We start from the raw sequence: 21,956 nt of genomic DNA on the forward strand, positions 1-21,956 counted from the left end.
TAAATAGGCTAGACTGTTTTTCCTATAACATCCAGTAAAAGGCTGAAGGGTGAACTAATTATGCCCATTATCATTTAATATACTCGTGACTTAGTCCAGAAGTCCTTTGGGCCTCTGTCACCTGACAAACTGAATTGGGTCTTTGACCTCTGGTGTCGACCGCAGAACTAGCCTGTGATCCAGTCCCAGTACAAAGCTCAAAGTGCATTTATTACATTATGCAACCTTGAGATTTGTCTCCTTGCAGGCAGTCACAAAACAAGAAACCCAAAGGAACCCATCTTTAAAAAAAAGATCAAAGAACACCCAATGCACAGAGAGGGAGAGAAAACACAAACTGTGCCAACAGTAAAAGCAAGCAGCAAATGACTCCACAGACATGAAGGCTGCCTCAGCCGCAATTCATCACACTGCAGAGCAAAACATCACATAATTCATACATGTGAAGCCTGGAGCAGCTGGAGCCCTTTCCAGCTGAATGACATCCTTCCGATAGCTAGGTGCCACACCCCTAAGGTCATCAAGTATATAGGACCCTAGTGGCTATGACCTTAGGGCCTTGCTGTGTTCAGGAGTCTGGAGTATACAAAAGGATGAAGGGTATAATTAAAGGGAATGATCACAGTTTTTCCCTCAGGGTAAGGAGGTTCCAAACTAGAGACCATAGGTTTAAAGTATGGTAAAGGATGATAGGTATGTGGAACGAGCTACCAGAAGTGGTAGAGGTGGGTAGAATGTGCAGTGGTTGAAAAACATTTGAGTAAATACAGGGATGGAAACATTCATTTATTTCATTGGAGATCGAGTGTGGAACAGGCATGTCCAGCCCAATGAGCCGCACTGCCTAGCAGCCCATCTATTTAACCCCTGCCTAATCACAGACCAATTGACAGTGACCAGTTAACCTACTAACCGGTACGTCTTTGGACTGTTGGAGGAAACCGGGACACCCGGAGGTAACCCAACGCGGTCATGGGGAGAACGTACAAATACCATTACAGCTGGGGCTGGTATGCCTCGTGCTGTAATAGTGTTGTACTAACTGCTGCTTTGGTAGCACTTGAGAGGGATACGGAGCAAATGCAGGCAAATGAGATAACCCAGATAGGTATGGATAAGTTGGTAAAGGGTTGGTTGTTTCTGATTTGATGTTACTACTCTTCAGTGTTGAAAAATGTGTTTGTATTGTTGCCGAGCTTCTATAATTACAGTCATTAACAAACTGTGTGTAACCCCCTGGGTCGCCTCAGGCTGGCTCAGCTCGTTTCGTCTAGGGGAGCAGCCTTCGGCCCCGCCAAACTGGGTAATCAGCTGGTGTGGATGCTGTGTGATGTCCCCGCCTCGCCCACAAACAGACAGTACACCATATGCGATTAAATGAGTACAATTTATAAAGGTTACTATAACTAAGTGATTAATAACAATACAGTATATATGAAGAGAAAATTAAAGAAAAGGCGCCAAACTTATCAAAGTCCAAACCACTTCGTGCACAGCCGTTGGAGCTCAATTACTGAAGTCTTCTGGCCACCATTCGATCCCCTCCGAACTCCTTGACTCGCAGCTCAGGACCCTCCGAACTCCTCGACTCGCAGCTCAGGACCCTCCGAACTCCTCAACTCGCAGCTCAGGACCCTCCGAACACCTCAACTCACAGCTCAGGACCCTCCGAACTCCTCGACTCTCCAAACAGCTCAGGACCCTCCGAGTGGTCAACCAAGCACATCTAGCTTCATCCCCCCCCTCGGAGAATCTCCCGGCCTCGGACCCCCCTTTGGGGTCCGATCCTCGCCCAGCTTAGAGCATTGCGTCCTCTCTCTCGACCCCCTCGCGCCGATCTCCCCAAAAGCCCGTCAACAAAAGCTTACAGACTCAGAAGAAAGAACATTAATCCCCATTTGGTTTACAAAGGAATACCATTCTCGTTATCAGTAAATTAGCATTCCTGCTAGTTAACAAAAAGAAACCCTTTCCCAACAGTAACAAAGAAAAAAGAAGAAACCCCCTTTACACTCTCCCTCCACCAAATAAAAGTCATGTCCTCATGACTACTAAATAACTCGCCACCTTTCCTGCCAACACACCGTAACCCAAGCACAAACAGTGACATCTCCTCCCCACACAGTAACCCTCACGCCCTGATCCTCAGGCGCTACTTAGGCCAACTATCTGGGAGTTCCCTAACCCTTCTGAGGCCTCCGTACCCCCTCACCTAAACCCTTCAGGCTCGGACACAACTGGGGATACCTTGGGCCCACTACCAACTCCTCTCTCAACCTCTCACTCATGCCCCACACTGCACACAGCTAACCCTCCCCGCTACACCTGACTCAATGGGAGAAGGGCCAAAGGTCTCTTCCCAATCGAGGGAAAGTCAGCAAAAGGCAGCATGTACCACACATCCAGCACATCATCCATCGAATCTGTATTCTTCCTCATTCCTGTGATCGGTAGCTGCTGTTTGATCTTCTCCAAACGGAAACACGTGGCCTGCACTGCTCCCGCAGTCTCTTCAGCCTGCACTTCTCTCCAGATTTTTCTTCCTCATGACTTCTTCCAGATCAACTTTCAGGTTTTGCACTTCATTTGAACTGTCGATGGTCATCTTCAGGTTCCCTTCAAGCTTCCGCTTCTCTCTTCTGAGATTCGTCTGTAATTTCTTCACCTCCGCAAACTCCCCTCTCCGGGTTCTCAGTTTGCTATTACCCTCAGTCAGACAACTTTCTTCATTCTCTCCAACTTGTAAGTCTTCTGACTGGTTCCAGATCGCTTTCTCCAGTCTCTCTGTCTTCATTTCAAACTTGATTCCGTAGAGACAGTCACTCACGAGCTGCGACCTTCGCCAGCCCTGGCACGTGTCCAGAAAACACTTTAACTCGGTAGTTCTCAGCTGCTCCTGCAACGACCTCACTTCATATTCTCCTGAGGCAAATCCAAATACCAAGAGATCATCCACATACACCAAAACTCCAAATGCCTCCATATCCCCTTTGGTCTTCCATCTGCCCCGCAGGAAGGTTGCAAGGGCTCCAGATATGCCCTGTGGCATCTTTTCGGACCCGAAGACTCCTAGGGAATTTATAATGGCCGTCTTGTCCTTGTCGGCCCCACTCATCGGGATCTGGCAACATCCACTCCTCAGATCGAGCACCTTAAACCACATCGCACCATTCAGACAGGCCATCGCCTCTCCGGCCCTCAGGGCCATATTCTGGTCACTGACAGTGCGCCTCTTCAACGCAATACAATCCACACACACGCTGCCTACGTCTTCCACGGCTTCAGGGGCCAGTCGCCGCAACCTCTCTCTCTCCGAGGTGTCTTCAGCAGTCAACTCCCCTCTCTCGTGGTATTTCGCAGCATCCACTAAGAGGGTCTCACCCTCAGATTCTTCCCCCAGGCCGTACCACCACTGGCTCTTGTTTGAATTCGGTATCAGCCCAATGCTGCTACACACGTCCGCACAAGCAGCTCGAAACTCTGGGTGCATCGACAATGCCTCCAAGCAACGCTCACCCGCCTCCTCCGGGCAGGCCCCCAAGCGCACCAGCAGGATATTGGTTCTCTCTAGAACAGAAACGCTGCCGGTCTCAACAGGGTCCGGACACATCAGCATTAACGATTCATGAACCTCAGTCTCCTCCACATTTGCCTCTAAGAACTCCATTTTCACTGACCAACAACTGTCGTCTGGATAATCACCGGCACTGGTACCCCGAATCTCCAGTGTCCTCAATGTCGTCAAGGGTAAATGCTTCCAATAACGGTTATGAAACAAACTGTACAGCAACTTAACCGGCGCCCCGGTGCCGAGGATGGCTTTAACTTGACTTCCATCCATCCGTAACAATACCTGTGCGCGTGGCCCCTCTAAGCCTTCAGGAATAGAGTCTGTTCCTTTCGGGAGTTCCTTGGTACATTGCTGGGAACGTGCTCCCCCAGAGACCCCAAGCCGTTCCCCCACTGGGCCTCCTCTAAGTTTCCCGACACCTCTCGAATCAACGGAACAACTGATCCCCTTGACAGATCCCCTTGGCACCACAAGCAATTTATCTGCCCCCCTAGGCAAAAAAGGATACCCTAAAAACTTCCCACCAATCTCCTGCCACGGGTATGATAAGCCCCCCAGCTGCGGCATTTGACTTCCAGTCGAACCACACGCATTTTCCCACACTTTCCCAGAACTGGCAGCGGTCACTTCGAGGTAATTGCGCCTGACAGTTCTAACAAAGTCACCAGCCCGCCTACTCAAACTTTCAACCCGTCCCTGTCGCTTTTCCTCAGCCAAGTACTGCCACTCACCCAATAACTGAGAAGTCCGCTCCGCCCACGCTTCTGCCCCTTTAGGGCTGGACATTATTCCAATAACCGGGCGGAGCTCACCACTGCTGAAACATCCCAACCTGTCACTCCTCACTCTCCAAACAGTACGGACAACCCATGGTCCCACCACCATTTCGTCAGCACTAGTCGGAACTCGAACAACGACCTCCAGGCTAGCAACAGCAGCCACCCCACCCAACACACACGCAGCGATAACCAGCAATCGCACACCCACAAAGGCACACCAGCTCTTCGCCGCAGACACAATTTAAAGAGGGTGATCACACAGCTTCCACAGAAATCAATCCCGGACGAGCACCCACAATGTAACCCCCTGGGTCGACTCAGGCTGGCTCAGCTCGTTTCGTCTAGGGGAGCAGCCTTCGGCCCCGCCAAACTGGGTGATCAGCTGGTGTGGATGCTGTGTGATGTCCCCACCTCGCCCACAAACAGACAGTACACCATATGCGATTAAATGAGTATAATTTATAAAGGTTACTATAACTAAGTGATTAATAACGATACAGTATATATGAAGAGAAAATTAAAGAAAAGGCGCCAAACTTATCAAAGTCCAAACCACTTCGTGCACAGCCGTTGGAGCTCAATTACTGAAGTCTTCTGGCCACCATTCGATCCCCTCCGAACTCCTCGACTCGCAGCTCAGGACCCTCCGAACTCCTCGACTCGCAGCTCAGGACCCTCCGAACTCCTCGACTCGCAGCTCAGGACCCTCCGAACTCCTCGACTCTCCAAACAGCTCAGGACCCTCCGAGTGGTCAACCAAGCACATCTAGCTTCATTCCCCCCCCCCGCCCCGGAGAATCTCCCGGCCTCGGACCCCCCTTTGGGGTCCGATCCTCGCCCAGCTTAGAGCATTGCGTCCTCTCTCGACCCCCTCACGCCGATCTCCCCAAAAGCCCGTCAACAAAAGCTTACAGACTCAGAAGAAAGAACATTAATCCCCATTTGGTTTACAAAGGAATACCATTCTCGTTATCAGTAAATTAGCATTCCTGCTAGTTAACAAAAAGAAACCCTTTCCCAACAGTAACAAAGAAAAAAGAAGAAACCCCCTTTACATGTGGTTGACTGTAGGGATTAAGTTTCTAGGAATAATAATGTGTGGTTGGTAACATTGATTACTGTTACTTTCTAACTAGAAATCTGCCACTAATAATAAATGCAAATTTTCTGTTTACTGACTTCTCATTCAATAATATTGAATTACAGGAGCTGTTTCTCCTTTTTATCTTGGTAGCTGACTTTATTTATGATTACAAAGTTCAGGGACAGAAAGGGGTGTTTAAAGGTCAGATAGGGACAGAGATGCGGAGGACTTGGAGGTCATGCCTCCGCTCCACGTTTAAAGTCTAGCAACGTATGTGGGTGTCGAAGGATATCTGTAGTGTTGGGATGTCCCAGTTTTTGGCTCCCGGGATCGGATATCTGAGGGAGCAAGAGGCACGTGGCCAGTCCAGAGTTCGAGCCTGAAGTTTGGTGTCCTGTCATTGGCTTGTCTGGGGGTGGACACTAAAGGCCAAAGCCCAAAGGCTGATCACAAGTCCAGAAGTCAATGCCCGGAGACTGGAAGCCTGTCCTACATTTGGAAGACTGTGTGTGTAGTGTGGCGGGATTTGGGAGGGACGAAGAAATGGGGCTTGTTTTGTTAATTTCTTTTTTGTTTTGTTATGTTCTGTGTTGTTTTGCATAGCATTTCGTGCATTCCATGTTGGTGCCGGAAGGTGTGTTGACACTTGCATGCTGCTCCCAGCACATCCGTTGGATGTGTTGGTTGTTAACACAAACAACGCATTTCATGTATGGTTTGATGTACGTTTAAATCTGAACTACATCATGAAACTGCCTTTCCCCTTGTAGGTCAGCTCTTTTAACCAGGAACAACCGCGAAGCCACAAATGATGAAAAATGTACAATTACTATACATTATTCCTTGGAACTCCTGACAAAGGGGAATATTCACATTGCTGCTCTTCTGAGGTGTTGCAATTATGATCACTTGTGTCACATTGGTTGGGGATCGTAACTGGAAAAAAATACCTGAGCTTTTTGTCTTTTTCATTGCTGACATGCTGTTTACTTGGCACAAATAAAAATTAATAACCAACCGAAGATTGATGTGAGAACACTAAGACTTCTTCAAAGTCCATTTGGCAAATCAGTGTGCTGAACTCAGGCTGGCAGCGGCAATTTCATTCCTTCTGGGGACAATCCATCTTGATGACCAGTTGGATGTGTGTTCTTCTGGACATTTGGCACTGATGATTCTGTCCGTGTGGAAAATTTTGCCCCGTACTCTTAGGAGTTCATTTTCTCTAAACTGCTGAGTCAATAGATGTCAGTTTGACATCTTCATAAAGCTTGACGGTCTTATCCCATGGATAAGGTCTGGAGCTGGGGAGGTAAAGTGGAGGGGAAATGAGCCAGGTGGTCCTCAGTTCTATTCCTCCTGTCCTCCCCACTTCATGGTAAACACAGCAACTGCCGATGCTGGAATCTGGAGTAACTAGCAATCTCCTGGAGAATTTGGGCGAACAGCATCTGTAGGAGGAAAGTAATTGGCAGCATTTTGCTTTGGAACCCTGCATCAGGACTGTAGGGTTCTGCAATCAGTGGCCACTTTATTAGGTAAACCTGTGCACCTAGTTAATGCAAATACCTAATCAGCCAATCATGTGGCAGCAACTCAATGCATAAAAACATGCAGACAGTTCAAGAGATTCAGTTCTTGTTCAGATCAAACATCAGAATGGAGAAGAAATGTGATCTTAGTAGCTTTGACCACGGAATGATTATTTGTGCCAGATGGGTGGTTTGAGATCTCAGTAATTGCTGATCTATTGGATTTTTAATGTCTCTACAGCAGGGGTTCCCAATATGGGGTCCATGGACACCTCAGTTAATGGCAGCGGATCCATGGCATAAAAAATGTTGGGAACCCCCCCCCCCCCCCTAGAGTTTACAGGGAAAGGTGCGAAAATCAAAAACAAATTCCATTGAGCGGTAGTTCTGTGGGTAACTTTGTTAACGACAGAAGTCAGAGGAGAATGGCCAGACTGGTTCCAGCTGACAGGAAAGCACCAGGAACATACACTCAGTGCGTATAGAACATAGAAACTTACAGCTCAGTATAGGCCCTTCATCCCCTGAAGGTTGCTTCAGGGAAACTGGCTTTTTAATAACTGATCACTCTAACCCTTCCCTCCTACATAGTCCTCCATTTTTCTATCATACATGTGTCTAAGAGTTCCTTAAATGTCCCTAGTGTATCTGCCTCTCCCACCACTTCTGACCGGACGTCCCATGCACTCACCACTCTCTGTGTAAGAGACTTACTTCTGACATCCTCTCTATACTTTCCTCCAACCATATCAAAATTATGCCCTGTGTCCACCCTGGGAAAAAGTCTCTGGCTATCCACTTTTATGCCTCTTATTATCTTGTACACCTCTATCAAGTTACCTCATTCCCCTTCATTCCAAAGAGAAAAGCTCTTGCTCACTCAACCGATCCTCATAAAACACGCTCTCTGATCCAGTCAGCATCCTGGTAAATCTCCTCTGCACCCCCTCCAGATCCTTCCTATAATGAGGAGATCAGAACTGAACACTATTTATTCCAAGTGTGGTCTAACCAGAATTTTGACCTGAAACGCTGATGATTCTTTGAGCTCAACAGATGCTGCTTGACCCTATGAGTTCCTGCAACAGATCATTTGTATAAATTATGGTAAGCTAAATTGGCAGACCATCTGGTTCAGTGATGATGATGCCAATTATGATGAATAGTTGACCAGGGCACTGAGGATAACCCAAACGTCCACCTCAGAGAGTGGACGTAACCTCTGTTTCCCATCCCATCAGACAGACCGTATATTCACCAATCCTGAACTTCTGATCTGGGATTTTTGATCTGTGTTGTATGCTCAAATCTCTGGATCCATGACATTTCTTGTCGAGAATGAGCTCTTGGTGAATCTGGGGAATTGATTGCTTCAGACTGCTGTGGAGGCCATGTTAGGGTATATTTAAAGCAGAGGTTGATGGGCTATTGGTTAGTAAGGGTGTCGAAGGTTATGGGGAAAGGCAGTATATCAGAGTTGAGAAGGAAAATAAATCGGACGTGATTAAATGGTGGAGCAGACTCAATGGCCCAAATAGCCTAATTCTGCTCCTATATATTTTGGTCTTAAATTTGCCTTTTGCCTCTTTAAGAATATAAGATGGTGATGTGGCATAATACAGTACTTTCCAAATCGACTGTGCTAGGATTGTTCAAATTTGCAAGGAGAATTCTATAAGGTAAAACATGTGACCTGCATAACATTACCTGATTCGGATCATAGTTGAAATTTACGCGCTGAGCACTCTTTAAACTGAGGTGTAAGGGGTGTCCAAGACCCTCTGGCGTCCATTCTGGGCCAGGTCACTCACATTAAGTCCCCACTGGACACTCAGATCTCACCTGTGGCTTCAAGTAACTGGTTGCATGCGACAGCTTTGACAGGTGGGCTAAACCAAGTGAGGGTACCTGGTAGTCTAATATCCCAGTGAGATAGGGATGTGCCTGTCCTAGCATTTGATGTCAGCTCTAGTGGACTACAGTGAGATCCAAAGACCAAGAAAGTGGTACCGCAATGCTCTGTGGAGAGTGACGGGCATGACAAGGCACAGAAGACATCAAGGTTGTCCAGTGCAACCAAGGAAGACCCCAGTTTTTGGCACATAACATCGAGATTAGTGTAATACTATAACAGCGCCAGCGACCCTGGTTCAAGTCCATCACCATCTGTAAGGAGTTTGTATGTTCTCCCCATGACCGTGTGAGTTTCCTCCAGCAGGTCTGGTTTTTCCCCCACATCCCAAACACATACGGGGTTAGTAGGTTATTTTGTCACGTGGGTTTAATTGGACTAGAAGTGTTGGTTACTGTGCTGTACCTATTAATAAAAATAAATGAACTGCTGTCTGGGCATAGAATTCCAAAGGTTTTCTGTTCATCCTGGCTTTCAATGGATGACCCCCTTATTCTGAAACTCTGTGCCCTACCTGGAGTTTTCTGTCTCTTCAGAACGGGTTGTGATCTGCTTTGCCTCAGTTTTTCCTTTTCGGTGTTCTGGCCTGATGTGGGCTATAGGAGTTCTTACAGACGATCTCTTTCTGTGTCTTCTGGAACGTGGTGTCAAATGGATGTGATTGCAACCCAGATGTAGTCCGTTATGAACTTCTTACTCTTGTAAATTCTTAGTATACCTGCAAGATGTCTTTATACCACCTTGGAAACTTCTTTAGCCATAAAATGCATGACATTCCCTGCTTTTCCTTCAATTATTTCCCCACACCAACCTTTCTTAATTACTCCACAATTTTCTAAATGTGTATTCACTTTGTCCAATATTAGATCAGTGCCTTCGTTAGGCTGCGCAAGTTTCCTCTTCGGTTCAATGATAGCCTTATAGTGTAATTGTATCTTTCCATTGTGAATGTGGTGTGAGCCATGATTAAAGCTGAGTGTTCATTTGCAATCAGAACCAAGGCAAGTCAAGTCATGTTTATTGCCACATGCACTGGTAAAGTGAGTTACAGGGTACAATGTAAAAACTTCTTTGCTGCTGCACCCCAGGGAGAAATTATATATAATGTTTTGTATGTTCAGATAATATACAAAAGATAAACTATACATATATTATGCAAGAGTGAAGAGAAAGCTGTGCAAAAGCAAGGTATTAGTGTAAAAGAAATAGTCCATTATAGTGTAAGAGGTGCTTCACATTGCTTCATTGCTGAGTTGCTGTTAGGGTTGTGGAGGTAAGTTCTGGATCCTGATGGTTGTAGGAATGTTGACGTTCCAAACCTCGTGGTGGGGGACTTTGGGCTTCTGTACATCCTGCCTGATGGTAGCAGCAAGAAGAGGGCATGACCTGGTTCGGATCTCGATGAGCACTGATTTCAACACCTGAATCTTTGATTTTTGAGGCAGCACTTCCTACAGATGTTCTCAATGGTTGGGAGAACTGTGTTCACAATCCTCTGCAACCTCTTATGTTCCTGTGTGAGAAGCTGCTGGACCTAACCTAGTCGTGGGACAATTTACAATGACCAGTTAACCTACCTGGTATGTATTTGGACTGTGGGAGGAAACCGGAACACCTGGAGAAATCCCTCGCAGTCACAGGGAGGAATCAGGTTTCATGTGACTGGCATATATCATGAAAGCTCTCATGTGGCAGCAGTACACTACAATACATAATAACAAATAAATTACGGTAAGTATATATATAAAAGTTAAATAAGTAGTGCGAAAAGAGAGAAAAATAAGTCATGAGGTAGTGTTCATGGGTTCAATGTCCTTTCAGAAATCTGTTGGCAGAGGGGAAGAAGCTGTTCCTGAATTGTTGAGGACGTGCAGAGACTCTTTTCAGAGGATGCCGGAATTGAACTCAGAATTGCGTTGCCCTGAGCTATATTAACTTCACGCTAACTGCTACGCTACCATGAAGCCCCGTGTGTGTGTTGCTCTTGATGGTTTCATTAGTGCATCTGTACAAGTTTGTTAGTATGTGGTGACATGCCAAGTGCCAGGGTTGCTCAGAAATCTTTAGGTTATTGCTCCTTTTGCAACAATGAAATGAAGAAAATAGTTTTTGGAGCCATATGTGGTATTATGTAGCAGTGTTGACAGTTCAGTCCTTAACAGGGCTCTGAGCAACAGCTTCAGCAATTTTTATTACATATGATGTAAAAGAAAGAGAATCTCTGCTCCTAATATCTCAGGCTGCTCATTTTAAAAGGTTTATAACTCAAACACAGCTGCTCCTTATTGGCTTTGGTGAAACTAGTGACCGCTGGACTGCCTGCTGCCAATGTTATTCACTTCTTTATCTGATCTGTATGTTGTACACCAGTGATCTTCGTGGGGAAGGGTAATTCTATCTGTTGGATTCATTTCTCTTAACCCAGTGATCTTGAAATTGTATCGGTTTCAGCTACAGAACAGTCTCAAACAGCAGTATTGTGTCGTTTGTACAGGAGGGATGCAGAAGATTTAGATTAAAACTATGATTTGTTTATTCAAGCAAGTTTTACTTTCAGTGAAGTGTTTTTTTTATGATTCATGGTACATTCCTCCTAATGGAGACCAGCACAGAAAGAGAATACACAAAGTTAAATCCTCCAATATTTTTTTCACAGGGAATATGGGAGAGGTGTTACTCCAATAGCTCAGATAAAGTAGGAACAAGAGTTATTTGATACCTTTGAGCCACTTAATAAGATTATGATTCATATGCTTGTAATCTCAGTTTTGCGTTCTAGTTTATCAGCATTAACCTTTCATCTCTTTGCTCATCAATTAGCTGTTTCTGTCTTAAACCTTCCATAGACTCTGCTTCCACTCCCTCCGAAGAAGAGATCTTCAAAGACTCATAGAACATAGCATAGGAATAGGCTTTTTGGCCCACAGTCTCTGTGTCAACCAAACTGTGTGCATTGTAAATGTGTCGTTTGTGTCAAATCAAATCAGCGAGGGTTCTGCTGGGCAGCCCGTAGGTGTCGCCATGCTTCCATGGGGGTTTCCTCTGGGTGTTCTGGGTTCCTCCCACATTCCATAGACATACAGGTTAGGGTTAGTAAATTGTTGGCATACTATGTTGGCACCGGATGCATGGCAGCACTTGCGGGCTGCCCAGCAGAATTCTCACTGATTTGATTTGATGCAAATGATATATTTCACTGTATATTTTGATGTGTATGTGACAAATAATGCTAATCTTTAATAAACGTCCTCACGATTTGACTAATTGCTGTACCACATAGTCATCTTTTTGCATGTTATGCACTGGGGTACCCAGGTGCATCTGTTACTTTGAGCTCTGCAGTCTGTCATCATTTAGATAATATATGGTTTATTTATTATCTTTCCTGCCGACTTTTACATTTCCTTTGTCTTTGGATAAGCTGCCAGAAATAGTGACTGAGGTGGGCACATTAGCAATTTATTTATTTATTGAGATACAGCACGGAATAGGGCCTCCGAGCCTCTCTGCCCAGCAGTCCTCCAATTTAATCCTATCCTTTTATAATGACCAATTAACCTACCAACCGGTCCATCTTTGGACTGTAGGAGGAGGAAACTCACGCGGTCATGAGGAGAATGTACAAACTCCTTACAAACAGTGGCGGGATGGGAGTGTAGTGGTTAGTGGCAACCCTTTACAGTACAAGTGACCTAGGTTCAATTCCAGCTGCTGCCTGTAAGGAGTTTGTATGTTTTCCCTGTAACTGCGTGGGTAGTTCGGTTTCCTACTGGCAGGTTAATTGGTCACTGTACTTTGTCCCGTGATTAGGCTGGATCTGCTGGGCAGGGCAGCTTGAAGAGACAGAAAGGCCTATCACAATAAATGAATAACTGAAGAGGAATGTTTAAAAGCCATTTAGATAAGTACGTGGATAGAAGGTATTTAGGGGTTTATGGGCCAATCATGGGCAGATGGGACAAACTCATTAGATGTTGGGTTAAAGCACCTGCTTCCATGGTGTGTGACTCCATGATTCTATATACCATTTGCCACATCTTTTCCCATTCACTTCACGATACAGTGTCCATGATCAGAGTGCTCTAATCAGAACTTTAATGCTGTAGCCACTTAAAACATAGAACAGTACAGCAAAGGAACAGGCCCTTCAGCCCACAATGTTCTGCCGAACCGATTAAATTACAATAGTAATCAAATCACCAACTAAACTGGAGCCTTTTACCTACATGATGTCCCTAATATTTCTGCCTTTGCCACCTTCTGGAAGATTTGTTTTTTTTTTCTTTTTTAAATGTCTTTTTTTACAATTGCAAGACAATGCTGGACTCTGAGAAGTTCAGGTACTGCAGGTCTACCCTGTCAGTGAGCTGCTCCTTGGTGGAGGAGCAGGACATGTTACAAGAAGGCATTGGAGTTGGTTCATGAAAGGTGTTGTGCAATGTACCTGTGAGGGATTGTCTTGCATGTTTCTCATGACAGATGGTGGGGCCTCAGTTGTAGCGAGGACTAGGCCTGAATCCGTGGGCTTGCCTTCTGCTGAGGTCCAGGAGAAGAGGCGGTGTAGCGTTGTGTCCATACTCGCTTGGGGGCTGGCCTCTCCCGTCAGTACTCCCCCCCCCCCCAGTGTCCATTTGGTGGAATGACGAGCTGGATTGCACGCACGTGTTCGTCTGTGCCCTCAATTTGCACGACATGTCTCTCAGGGACTTGAGCCATATTTTTTTGTAGTGTGACTGTATGAGAGCTTGCTATCTTTGATGTGCTGTGTGCCTGAGCCCCAGAGGAACACTGACTCCTCTGATTGATGATTCATGTCTGGCTGAGTGATAATTAAACAAATTTGATTTGATTTTTGTATTTGAATTTGATCCCAGGCAGAGCATTCCAGCACCCACCACTCTCACAACTTGCTTAAAAGATGCTTATTGAAAGTGAACTCACTCTCCGTGTTTAATTTATTTCAGGTACTACCTGGTGGATTTTGAAGCATCTCCGACCATTCTCCCCACCATGTTGGATCACTTATACCGTGATATTGACGTGATCAGACCTACAATACTCAAGAAGCAGCCCCCAAAGTCTGAGGAAAATTGTCCAGGATTGATCCCACCCAACAACGATGCTAAACTGCATTCTAAAAGAAAATGATCTTGTACTGTTTAATAGTTAAATATTTAAAAATGTATATGGTCAAGCATTGTGGTTGAAAGCTTTTGAAAGTATACCTTATTAAATATGAGATTTCTAATTTCAGTGTGTTTTTGAATGTATTTTTCTTTAGCTAGCTTAATACTTTGAATATTAAAATAAAATCTTCCATTAGTGTGAGATTTTAGGACCAGAGGGCACAGCTACAGAATAGAGCATGGAGCATAGAACAGGCACTTCAGCCCACTATGCTGTGTTGACTTTTCAATCTACTCTAAATGGAATGTCCTTTTAAAGCAGAGATGAGGAGGAATTTCTTTGGTCAGAGGGTGTGAATGTGTGGAATTCATTGCCCCTGATGGCTGTGGAGGCCAAGTCATTGTGTGTATTCAATGTGGAAGTTGATAGGCTCTTGATTAGACATGATGTCAAAAGTTATGGGGAGAAGGTGAGAGAATGGGGTTGAGAGGGAAAACAAATCACCCGTGATCTAATGGCAGAGGAGATTTGATGGTCCAAATGGCCTAATTCTGATCCTATGTCTTATGAAGGCTCTTGATCTGTAAGGTTGACTGTCCATTTTCCTCCATTGACACTGCCTGGCCTTAGAGTTCTTCCTGCATCTCATACGTCACATCTGATTTGGTTGCTTTGATACATCCTTTTCTCAGCTGCTGGTAATCTGAAGCAGGAGATACTGGAAATGTCCCACAGAGGGACATTGGTTTGACAAGTTGCTTGAGCCCTGAAAGCCAGTCAGTAACAATGTGGGTGTACACATACACTGGGTTTCCAATGAACTTTCCCCAGCCAACTGGGAGATTCCCAAAGAAATTTCAAGGATCTTTTACCAGAAGTATTGAGTTAGAGAGAAAGGAGACAGTAATACACAGAGAGGGAAGAAGAAATCTAAAGGGGATGCCCATTGTAAAGTTTATTGATGTTATTATTGAGATAGTGTAGAATAGGCCCTTCCAGCTTCCAATCCGTGCTAACCAGCAATCCCCCAAATTAATCCGAGCCTAATTGTGGGTCAATTTTCAATGACCAGTTAACCTACCTGGTAAGTCTTTGGACTGTGGGAGGAAACCGGAGGAAATACACACAGTCATGGGGAGAACATACAAGCTTCTTACAGGTGGTGGCGGGAATTGAACCCAGGTCGTCTGGACTGTAAAGCACTGTGCTACCCCACCTTTCAATATGATAATAAATGGCCTGCACCCTGGAGTGCTTCTCCTCTTTTTCACCAGTTCCCCATAGCTGTCAGCTCCCTGCTCTTTCTGAACGAAAGCCTTTACTTCCTCTTGAAATATGTCCAATGATACAACTCCCACAACCTTCCTGGGTAGAATCTCCCACTGTGAGAGGTAGTTCCCACGCAGATCAAATGACTGCTTTCTTATCTTATAACTAATCTTGTTTGATATTTCTCACATCAAGAGTTTAGAAATTTCTTGACATCAATGCAGACATAACCCTTCTGGATCATACTTCAGCCACCAGAATTCCAAATAACGTAAATATAATTCCTTTAGCTGCCTGTGATAGGACCACCTTCTCGTACCAGGAATGATCTCAATGAATCTTTTTTGGATTGTCTGCAATGCCAGTATATTTGTTCTTAAATAAGGGTATCAAAACTGAGAATCTACTCCAGGTGTGACCTCATCAGCACCTTCACAAATGTAAAGTGTCCACTTTATTAGTAACCTTCTTGTTTATGCAAATATTTAATCAGTCAGTCATGTGGCAAACGTTAACCTTAAGCTCAAAATGTATAAAGGACAATAATTTAGAAAATTAAACCCTTTTGCCCATTGAGTCTGCTCCACTATTCCACCATGGCTGATCCAATTTTCCTCTCAGCCCCTATCTCCTGCTTTCTCCCAGTATCCCTTCACGCCCTGACCTACCAGGAACATATCAACCTCTGCCTTAAATATACAATAAGACTTGGCCTCCACAGCTGCCTGTAACAAAGAATTCCACAGATTCACTACCCACTGGCTGAAGAAATTCCTCCTCATCTCTGTTCTAAAAGAACTCCTCTCAATTCTGAATGTGTCCTCTGGTCTTAGACTCTCCCACCATAGGAAACATCCTCTCCACATTCGATCTATCAAGGCCTTTCTCCATTCGATAGGTTTCAATGAGGTCACCCTTCATTTGTCTAAATTCTAGTGAATTCAGGCTCTTCATATCACAAGTTGTTTGATCCTGGAATTGTTTTCTTGGATCTCTGAACCCCCTCTAGTTTCAGCACATCCTTTCTAAGATAAGGAGCCCAAGCTGCTCACAATATTCCAAGTGAGGCCTCACCAGTGTTTTATAAAATTTCAGCATTACATCCTTGGTTTGAAATTCTAGTCCTCTTGAAATGAATATTAACATTGCATTTGTCTTCCTCACCAGAGTCTCAACCTGCAAATCAACCTTTAGGGAATCGTGCACAAGGACCCCTAAGTCCCTTTGTGCCTCAGTTTTTTTGTATTTTCTCTCCATTTAGAAAATGGACAACCCTTTCATTTATTCTACCGAAGTGAGTAGGTTACATAGTCGGCACAACATTGTGGACCAAAAGGGTCTGTAATGTGCTGCAGATTTCTATGTTCTGTGTATGACCATAAACTTCCTGACACTGTATTCCAACTGCCATTTCTTTGCTTGTTCTCCTACTCTGTCCTTCTGTAACCTCTGTACTTACTCAAAACTACCTGCCTGTCCACCTATCTTCATATTGTCAGCAAATTTTTCAACAGAGCCATCAATTCCATCATTGAAATCATTGACATGTAAGGTAAAAAGGATTGGTCTCAACGCAGACCCCTGGGGAACACCACTAGTCACAGGCAACCAGCCAGAAAAGGCTCCCTTTATTCCCACTCTTTGCCTCCTGCCAATCATCCATTGCTTTATCCATGCTGGAATCTTTCCTGGAATGCCATGGGCTCTTAGCTTGATCAGCATCCTCGTGTGTGGCACCTTGTCAAAGGCTTTCTGAAAGTCCAAGTACACAATATCAACTGATTTTCCTTCGTCTATCCTGTTTGTTATTTCTTGAAAGAATTCCGACAGATTTGTCAGGCAAGATTTTCTCTTGAGGAAACTATGCTGACTACGGCCTATTTTATCATGTGCCTCCAAGTACCCTGAGTCCTCATCCTTAATAATCAACTCCAACATCTTCCCAACCACTGAGGTCAGAGTAACAGACCAATAGTTTCCTTCCTTCTGGCTCTCCCTGAAGAGGAAGAGTGGAGTGACATTTGCAATTTTCCAGTTTTCTGGAACCATTCTGAAATCTAGTGAGCCTTGAAAGATTATTACTAATGCCTCCACAATCTCTTCAGCCACCTCTTTTGGAACTCTGGAGTGTACACCATCTGGTCCAGGTGACTTACCTACCTTTAGCCCTTTCAGTTTCCCAAGAGCCTTCTCTCTAGTTATGTTAACTTCACACCCTTCATGATACCTGAAACTTACACCATGCAGACATACTCAAAAGGTTCAGATGTTCAGAGTGGGGAAGAATATCTCAGAGACAGGTGATCTCCTGGGATTTTCATGCACAATAGCCTCTAGAGTTTACAGAGAATGGGGTGAGAAACAAAAATCATCCTGTGACTGGCAGTTCTGTGGGTGCAAACGCCTAGTTAATGAAAGAGGTCAGAGGAGAATGGCCAGTCTGGTTCAAGCTGACAGTTACTCAAGTAACCATGCATTACACCCATGGTTTGCAGAAAAGCATCTTTGAATGCACAACTCATTGAATCTTGAAGAGGATGGAGTACAGAAGCAGAGGACCGCAAACATACACTCAGTGGCCACTTTATTAGGTACAGGAGGTACACAATAAAATGACTACTGTGTATTTCAAGACTCCAACCCATTTGGGGCAAAGACAAGTATGTAATTTACTTTCTTAGACATTCATGGCACCCGCCTGCTAACCTCTTGTGACACTTCTGTACTCTACTCAATTGGAATTTTTCTCCATTTAGATAATAGTCTGCCTTCAGATTCCTGTTACTGAAATGCATGACTTCACTCCTTCCCACATTAATGTTCATTTGTCAAATGTTCACCCACTCACTAGACCTATTTATATCCCAGTGCAGAGTCCAAATAGTCTTTGCAGCTTACCCTCCCACCTAACTTTGTGTCATTGGCAAACTAAGATATTTTACATCCTGTCCTTTATCATAAATATTTGATTATAAGGCATAGGAGTAGAAATGGGGCATTTAGCCCATTGAGTCTGCTCTGCCACTCAATCATGGCTGATTTATTATCTCTCAACCCCGTTCTCCAAACTTATACCTGTAACCTTTGACACCCCTACAGTGCAAGAACCCATCAAACGTCTCTTTAAATATACCCATGACTTAACCTTCACAGCCATCTGTGGCAATGAATTCTACCCTCTAGCTAAGGAAATCTTGTTCTAAAGAGATATCCTTGTAGTCTTAGACTTTCCTACTACTGGAAACATCTCCATGTCCATTCTATCTAAGCTTTTCAGTATTTGAAAGGTTTCAATGAGATCGCCCCTCATTCTTCTAAACCCCAGAAAATACAGGACCAGAACCAAAAAACACTACTCATATGTTCCCTTTAATTCCTGGGACCATTCTCATGAACTTCCTCTGGACCTGCGCCAACACCAGCTCATCCCTTCTTAGATATGGGGCCCAAAGCTGCACAAAATACTCCAAATGTGGCCTGACCATGTCCTTAAGAAGCCTCATCTGGAAGTCAAAAGCATATTCCGTTTCTTAACCATCACTTGAGTGTAAACCCCAGAACTCCCTCCCTAATGGCATACTGGTTTACATTTATCATTGGTTCAAGAAGGCTGCTCAGCCCATCTACAAGCTTAAAGGCAATTGGGAGATGCAAGAGAGTGCAGATACTGGAATCTGTAATGACTCGTGAGATACTGGAAGAAATCAGTGGGTCAGACAACATCTATGGAGGAAATGGGCAGTAGATTTTTAGCTCAAGACTCTTCAACTGAACTTTATCTGGATTTGTCCATTTTCCTGCATGGATGCCCTCTGACCTGCTGAGTTCCTCCAGCTTTTTCTGTGTTGCTCCAGAATTCCAATATCTGCAGTTGTTTGTGAGATAATCTATTGAAACTGGTCAGGAGAACATACAAGAAATATCCTGAATTAACTGGCATTCAACTAATTCTGTGGGACTCAATTCCTGAAATTATGTACTTCTTGGGAGCAGTGATACAGACTTCTACTTCATTTTAGAAGCAACCAGGAATGTGTAATAAAAGAAAGGAATGTTTATTTAATCATCTTTCATGGTCTCCAGAGATTTTAAAATAAATTTAGTGCCAATGATATGCTTTATTTGGTGTGCAGTTGCCTGTAATGCAGGGAAATATTCACTTGACAAACTGCTTAAACCTTAAAAGCTAATGGAAGTTTAAAGTTCAAAAGTACAAAGTAAACTTATTATCAAAGTATGTATAATCTCAAATCTGCCATGGATGGTTCCAAGCCTGGCTGTGAAAGAAGGAGGCTAAAGCATGGGGCTAGCAACCCCATCCTGTAAAAAAACCAGTGCTACAGAAACACCAAAGACCTCTTCACTGGGAGATGAAGGATCTTCACCTGGAAGATGTATGATGCGCTACACCTGGGGACAACTTGAAAGACTGGCTCAGGTCAGAGGACTCTGGTGATCTGGTGTTGGTGGCCTATGCCCCAGCAGGAATGATGGACTTAAGAAAAAGAAGAACAAGACATATATGCCACCACATAATATTTTGAGATTCATATTGTTGCAGTTATTTACATGACAATAAAGAAATACAAAAGAACTTATGAGAAACCATACATAACAAAGTGTCCAATGTGCAAAAGAAGACAAACTGTGTAACATAATAAAAAAAGTAAATAAATAATTCTCAGAATATGAGTTGCAGAGTCTTTGAAAGTGAGTCTATAGGTTGCGGAGTCAGTTACTGGATGTGCATGTAAACAGGATTTCCAATAAGCTTTTCCCATCCAGCTGAAAGATCCCCAAAGAAATTACAAGGTCTTTTTTTTTAATCATCCATGAGATGTGAGAATTGCTGACAGGACCAAAATGCATTGCCATTGGATTCAAAAGAAGTGGACCATTGGGATTTGCTGCATCTCAGGTATGTTGGAAGTTAAATCACAGAGTGGTTTAAAGATAAAACCACTGAAAATAGGAGGAGGAGTCATCCATTTGCTCCACCCTTCAAAACGACCATCTGATCATTCACTTTAGTTACCTGCTTCTGTCTTCTCTTCATCACTTTGGCAATCAGAAAAAATATCTACCACCTCCCTGGATATATCTAATGACTCGGTCTCCACTGCCTTCAGTGGTAGAGAATTCCACAAGAACATAGAAGAGCATAGCACAGTGCAGACTCTTTGGCCCACAATGTGCCAAACTAAGATCGACCTAACTTTTCCCTCCCACGTAGCCTTCCATTTTTCCTTCATCCGTGTGCTTATCTAAGAGTCTCTTAAATGCCCTTACGGTATCTGATCCTACCACCACCTCTGGCAGTACATTCCACACACCTACCACTCTGTGTGTAAAAAAAACTTACCTCTGACACCCCCCTCCAATACTTTGCCCCAGTTGCTTTAAAATTATATCCCATCTTTTTCGGCATTTCTGCCCTATGAAAGAGGTTTTGGCTGTCCACTCTACCTATGTTTCTTATGATCTTGTACATCTCTATCAAGTCTCATCCTCTAAAGAGAAAAGCTTAACCTATTCTTATTGGCAGCATCCTGATAAACCTCCTCTGCCGTCTCTCTAAAGCTTCCACGTTGTGATCACGATGCCATTAATTTCAAGATAATCATGGAGAAGGATACGTCCTTGGGTTGAGATTCTGAATTGGAGGAAGGCCTATCTTGAAGGTATCAGAAAGGATCTGGCAAGTTTAAGTTGTGACAGGTTGGTTACCGGCAAAGGTGTGCTTAGTAAACTGGAAGCCTTCCAAAGTGAAATTTTGAAATTACAGGGTTGGTATGTTTCTGTCAGAATTAAAGGCAAGGCTAACAGGTTTAGTGAACCTTAGGTTATGAGACATATTGAGCCCTGTGAAGGAGATGCACTGCAGGTGTAGGCAGAAAGGAACAAATGATAAACATAAGATATTAACTTGGAGGAGTATAAGAAATGCAAGAGAACACTTAAAGGGAAATCACCCTCTTCCCCATCTGCCCACACATGTGGACGGTCCATCAACTCTGGACATGCCGACTTACAGCGCTTGAGCCTTCTACTTGCACAGACATCTGATCCTGGGACCCCCTGACTTGTGACAGCCTGACATCTATGGGTGTCCAGCATTGCCCATCGATGTCACCACCCTACAAGCGCGGAGTGGAGGCCTGGACTTCGGATGTCCTTCATCCCCTGTCCGCATCACATCACTTAGAGCATGGAGAAGAGGCCTGATCTCTAGCTCCTCCATCACTGTCCTCAAATCAATCCCTACGAATTTAAAAAGCAATTAAGTCTGATGCACAATGTTGACACCATGAGATTATGTGAGAAGGAGATGGGGCATTGACTTAAATTCTCATCCCAGACATAACACCATGAAAATACTGCTATCCATCACCACTAGAATTAAATTCTGGAATTATATAACCTGCACAAGCTTCTGAATGGGACTTGAAATCTGCCATCTCCTCACGTGGGTCAAGACAGGTACCAACCGAAATACAACTGAGAACAAGTCAATGCAATTTCATTACTGGTGACCAAAAAATGTGAACAGTTATTGATGCTGGCAGATCCTCAGTCCTCTGAGACAACTTAGTCACATTTGAAAAATGTTTTCATAATCCTCATTTCTTTAATAATTTCTTAACAAACTATTTGAATATTCTCGTGAGGTTCTGAATAAATA

General features: G+C 44.1%; 2 protein-coding genes across 8 annotated transcripts in view; one reads left to right on the forward strand and one right to left on the reverse strand.

Moving 5' to 3' along the window:
* mrps6 (mitochondrial ribosomal protein S6) overlaps positions 1-14,131 on the forward strand; it is a 95,345-nt gene extending 81,214 nt beyond the window's left edge. For all 3 annotated transcript variants that reach the window (XM_059968907.1, XM_059968906.1, XM_059968905.1), the window contains exon 3: positions 13,843-14,131. In XM_059968907.1, the coding sequence (XP_059824890.1) occupies positions 13,843-14,026 (184 nt within the window). In that variant the 3' untranslated portion in view covers positions 14,027-14,131. The remainder of the gene's footprint in view (positions 1-13,842) is intronic.
* LOC132393524 (uncharacterized) overlaps positions 1,369-21,956 on the reverse strand; it is a 59,514-nt gene continuing 38,926 nt past the window's right edge. For 3 of the 5 annotated variants that reach the window (XM_059968902.1, XM_059968900.1, XM_059968901.1), the window contains one exon: positions 1,369-10,580. In XM_059968902.1, the coding sequence (XP_059824885.1) occupies positions 2,513-4,456 (1,944 nt within the window). In that variant the 5' untranslated portion in view covers positions 4,457-10,580 and the 3' untranslated portion in view covers positions 1,369-2,512. Of the gene's footprint in view, positions 10,581-21,306; positions 21,827-21,956 lie in introns of those variants that run through there. The other 2 variants (XR_009511902.1, XM_059968904.1) reach the window with 2 other exon arrangements.

Source organism: Hypanus sabinus, chromosome 4, assembly GCF_030144855.1.
Source record: "Hypanus sabinus isolate sHypSab1 chromosome 4, sHypSab1.hap1, whole genome shotgun sequence".
Classification (NCBI taxonomy): domain Eukaryota; kingdom Metazoa; phylum Chordata; class Chondrichthyes; order Myliobatiformes; family Dasyatidae; genus Hypanus; species Hypanus sabinus.